Source organism: Bubalus kerabau, chromosome 2, assembly GCF_029407905.1.
Source record: "Bubalus kerabau isolate K-KA32 ecotype Philippines breed swamp buffalo chromosome 2, PCC_UOA_SB_1v2, whole genome shotgun sequence".
Lineage (NCBI taxonomy): Eukaryota > Metazoa > Chordata > Mammalia > Artiodactyla > Bovidae > Bubalus > Bubalus kerabau.
Genome location: NC_073625.1, coordinates 30,216,438 through 30,221,053, shown reverse-complemented (window position 1 = coordinate 30,221,053; position 4,616 = coordinate 30,216,438). Strand labels below are relative to the sequence as shown.

At 57.3% G+C, this 4,616-nt stretch overlaps 1 protein-coding gene across 2 annotated transcripts; it reads left to right on the top strand.

Moving 5' to 3' along the window:
• Positions 1–1,688: 1,688 nt before the first annotated feature.
• Positions 1,689–3,537, top strand: HELT (helt bHLH transcription factor). 2 transcript variants are annotated; one of them, XM_055567411.1, is made up of 4 exons: positions 1,689–1,715; positions 2,141–2,245; positions 2,490–2,586; positions 2,968–3,537. In XM_055567411.1, the coding sequence occupies exons 1-4, from the start codon at positions 1,689–1,691 to the stop codon at positions 3,462–3,464; spliced, it is 726 nt and encodes a 241-aa protein (XP_055423386.1). In that variant the 3' UTR covers positions 3,465–3,537. The 2 variants fall into 2 exon arrangements, with proteins under 2 accessions (XP_055423386.1, XP_055423385.1); XM_055567410.1 differs by having other exon boundaries at positions 2,965–3,537.
• Positions 3,538–4,616: the final 1,079 nt, after the last annotated feature.

The window sequence follows — 4,616 nt, the reverse complement described above, 5'->3', positions numbered from 1 at the left end:
TCCTCCTCCCCCGATATATTCGCTCTCTAAAACCATAAAAAAGAGATCAACTTCCCTAACTTCACGGAGCCCTTTTCAGTGACAAATATTGATGCCCAAAGTGTCTGCGCTCTCCCGCCCCCAAACGTTAAGAAAAGGCTCCCGCGAAAGGGGGACATAAAAAGTTAACAATGCTGTGAAAATATGTTTGCAGAAAATAGACAATCGTTGGATTAAACGTATTCAAGTATGAAATAATGCCTTTTTGTGTCAAAACTTGGGCGATGGGCGGGTACAAAAGTTCCCTGTGGCAGCGACTTGCTCCCTTTGTGAGCCGTGCGCTTTGGCGTCTCCACTTGGGCGCATTACTTAGAGCCCTCTAAGCGCGATTGTTTCTCCCTTTCTAATGACATTTACCGGATCAAAACATGCTGTTAATTCGATCAGAAGGCTTCACCCTCCCTGACAAAGCCACAATAATTTCTCCTGAAGTTTGTTAAATTGACCAAAATTAGGCAAATGAATAGGGGTCTGTAGGCGCCCCCTCTCGCAGGTGACGTCGCATAATGCTCGCCGGGGCCAGCTGCATTCCCCCTTTTCTTCTCAGCCCACTCTTCCCCGTGTTGCCCCCAATCCTCCCACCACCCCCCTCACACACACACACACACACACATGCACATACATATGCACACACACACACACACACACACACGCTTGCCTGTCTTTCCTCCCCCACCCTCTGGCATTATTAAAATTTAGCCCAATGAAACTATTCATACTTTTCAATGGACATTTTCCGTATAGGATAATAGGCTACAAATTGAGCCTCTTCCCCCCGCGAGGAGAGAGCCAGAGGGAGGAGAAAAGAAAGACAGCGATGCGGTCAGGCAGTGGGGGGAGCGTCGCGTGCCAAAGACCGGCGGGAGGGGTGAGGCGAGGCGAGGGCCTCGTGTGCCAGCGGCAGCCCCACACCTGCCGGGATGTCCGGACAAATAAAGCGGGGTAAACAAAAAGGGGGGAGGTGGACGTGTCACCAAGTCGTGTGAGAAAAGCCTGGGAACAAACGGGGCGCCTCCGTCTCCAAGAGCTCTCCCTTGAACCCGGCGGAACAGCCTATTAAAGGCTTACTTAATTACTTTAATGACTCTGGACAGGCTTTAAAACGCACTCGGCGCTGGGACTGTGGGCTTGCTGGGATTTGTAAACAGGCAATCGTGTGAGACTCAGCGGTGGGACTAAAGGAGGCGACACTGTTTTGTGAGGGTCCTCGCCCCCCGGTGCCCACAGCCGCTGCGCCCCTGCGCTCGCTCACCCGCCGGCGCGGTTTACCGCCTCTTTCCCACCCGGGCTGTTGCAATGCAAATATTATTCCCCCCGCCGGTCACGTGTCCTTTGAAGGGCCACGTGGATTAACAAAGCTGATCTGCCCCCAACTCTCCCCCCTAGGCTGCTAATTTTTTTTTTTCTTAACTTAAAAAAAAAAAACAAAACTGATCTTGAATGCATGCATCTCCCAAACGCAGCTCCCCTAATCCTATGGAATAATTCAAGTCGTGAATGCACTTGGAGCCCTAGATGCCCGCTTTATAAGGCAGACCCTCGTAGTTAGGAGGCTACAGTCTACCTGGGACACTCGAGGAGGCACACGAGGGGAAAAGCGGACGGGTGCCTCGCGCCACCGCCTCTCCCGAGGGCGCGTATTGATCAGAATGTCAGACAAGCTCAAGGAACGCAAAGTGAGTCGGCTGAGTCCAGATGGCTCTTGCGCCTTCTGGGTGGGGGTGTCTAACTCCCAGAGCCACCACCTGGCTGGACCGACGAGCCGGGACATGGTTACACAGGACTTCTCCTGGAGAGGAATCCTGAGTGGTTTGGGAAGGGAATGAGGATAGCTAGAGGGGACTCCGCCGTCGGGGTGGAGGCCACATCTGGAAGCTGGTGGCCACCTCCTCACGGCCCTGGTGTGACCCCGCAGAGGTTAGAAGCGGAGTGCATCAGCACAGGTGCGAGAGGACAGAGCTCAGTGACCCAGTGGGGGGACAGGGGCCTGGGGCGACTCCCTGGGCAGCACTGAGGGGTGGCAGACGGCTGTGCCAGCCGTGCCTTTGATGATTCTCTGGGCAAAGACATCCTAAACGGACAAACAAACGTCTGTTCTCAGAGAACCCCCGTTTCCCACAAAGTGATAGAAAAGCGGAGAAGAGACCGGATTAACCGCTGTTTGAACGAGCTGGGCAAGACGGTGCCTATGGCCCTGGCGAAGCAGGTAATGTTGGCAGCTGAGAAAACGGTGCTGGCCCTGGGGATCCTCTGATGCTGGGAGTCTGGAGCTGGAGAGGGCCGTAGGTGCGGGCTTTCTGCCCGGGGCCCCAGGCGGTCCTGGCGCAGATACACAGCGGCGCCCCCCATTCGGCTGGATGGTCCCCTCGGGTTAAAACGGTGCACCCAGCCTACCCGGGTTAGCCCGCACCGTCTGGGCCGCTTCCAGGAGACTTTTCGTCCTTTTCCAGAGTTCCGGGAAGCTGGAGAAGGCAGAGATCCTCGAGATGACCGTGCAGTACCTGAGAGCCCTACACTCCGCCGATTTTCCCCGGGGAAGGGAAAAAGGTGGGCAGGGAGTGTGCGCCACACAGAGCCCTGCGGGTGGCAGCGGGAGTAAAGCGGTCTCTCAAGGTCTCCTCTCTGGATGCTGAAGGGGCGGGGCCCCGAGTCCTGAGAAAGCTAAGGGGGACTGGAGAACAGGGGTCTGGGGATACAGGTTCTGAGGCCTCCTCTCAGGTGGGGAGGGGTGAGGTCAGACTCCTAAGGAAATGGAGGTCGCTGGCTTGTGTTTTTTCCAGTCTCCAGGCTGGAAAGAGGGGGGCGGGCATCGAATGGAAACCGGCCAGAAAACGTGATGGGAGGGGCTTGGCATCTGCCTTAGGCTCCGGGTCAGGAAGGGGCCACTCCCAGTTTTCCCTTTCTCCGTTTTCCTTGCCCCTCCAGCAGAGTTGCTAGCAGAGTTTGCCAACTACTTCCACTATGGCTACCACGAGTGCATGAAGAACCTAGTGCATTACCTCACCACCGTGGAGCGGATGGAGACCAAGGACACCAAGTACGCACGCATCCTCGCCTTCTTGCAGTCCAAGGCCCGCTTGGGCACCGAGCCCGCCTTCCAGCCACTGGGTTCGCTCCCCGAGCCGGATTTCTCTTACCAGCTGCACCCAGCGGGGCCCGAATTCGCGGGCCACAGCCCGGGTGAGGCGTCCGTGTTCCCGCAGGGCGCGGCGCCGGGGCCCTTCGCCTGGCCGCACGGCGCGTCCCGCAGCCCCGCGCTGCCCTACCTGCCCAGCGCGCCCGTGGCGCTCCCGAGCCCCGCGCAGCAGCACAGCGCCTTCCTGGCGCCCGGGCAGGGCCTGGACCGCCACTACCTGAACCTCATCGGCCACGCGCACCCCAGCGCCCTAAACCTGCACGCGCCCCAGCACCCCCCGGTGCTCTGACGCCGACAAATCCCGCAGACTGCTCTGCGCTCTGGGCACTGCTTGGGAGAAATACTGTATATTGTACAAGTGTAAATATTGTGCTGGAAAAAAATAAAAAGCTGAGTGGGGGAAGGTCAAAAGCGAATTCGTCTTCTGAAGGACCTCCCCTCTGGCAATAAACGCTTTCTGAAAGTCCCAGAGAGACGGATTCCTTGTTACCTTTGCTCTTCTAAAACCCATCCTCTCCGAGGGGTCTCAGACACAAGGCTGATGCTGGCTGAGGTGACGACCCTCAGTTATTTGGGTGGGGAAAGGGATGGGTCGCCGCGCAGAGACGGAGGAGGCGGGGAGGCCAAGTGGAGGAGTCGCTTCCAGGCTGGCTTCGCGGTTCCACCCGGGCTCCAGACCTGCCTCCTCCTCACGCGCACCTTGGGTATTTGCCGGGGAGAAGGGCGGATGGGAGGCCCAGGGCCCACGGCTCTCAAAAAATACAAATTGAAGGACCCTCTCCAAGCTGGCTGTGGCAAACTTTCTCCAGCTCCCACCTGGGCGCCCTTCCCTAATCCGAAGGCCCCGGACGCGCGCGCACGGGCGCGCGCACCAGCTGCCTGCTGACGGGGAGCGCGGGGAAACCCGGGCCGGTGGGATGCAGCGACTAGGTTTACAGCCTCCACCTGTCTGGTTAAAAACATATAGAGGAGGTGGCTTCCGAATGCGGCTTAAAAACAACATCCGATGAAGTTCATCTTCGGACGGACAACTGTCTTTCGGAGCGCCTGAGGGTTCAGAAAGCTGAAGTTGCCTTTAGCGCACAGATCAACTCAGCTTCGGGGCGCTAGGCGACCTGGTGAGAGGCTGGCAGCGACTGGGTGGGGAGACGCGCTCCCCTAAAGGATTGTTCGCTCTGCCCATACCTACATCCAGCCACTGGGACGGGACTGAGATGCTGGGTTCCTGGTGAGAAAGGCTTCTCCGCCTTTTTCCGGGGGAGGGGGATTTAAACTTTCTTGCTCCACCCAGAAGATAGGAACGTTTGGGGTTTAGGGGAGAGTTGGCTAGCGATCTTTAAGGGGCTTGTAGTTTTCACTGACAGTTGGATCTGCCTTCCCCCACAAAACGGCGGTACATTTACAATAGAGCAAACTGAAATTAGGTTTTTCTAGGACCCAA

Bases quoted from the DNA above. Each gene is read 5' to 3' on its own strand.
- HELT (XM_055567410.1), top strand. From the start codon at position 1,689: ATGTCAGACAAGCTCAAGGAACGCAAA. The intron at 1,716-2,140 runs GTGAGTCGGCTG...GTCTGTTCTCAG, and splicing joins ACAAGCTCAAGGAACGCAAA to AGAACCCCCGTTTCCCACAA. The intron at 2,587-2,964 runs GTGGGCAGGGAG...TTGCCCCTCCAG, and splicing joins TCCCCGGGGAAGGGAAAAAG to CAGAGTTGCTAGCAGAGTTT.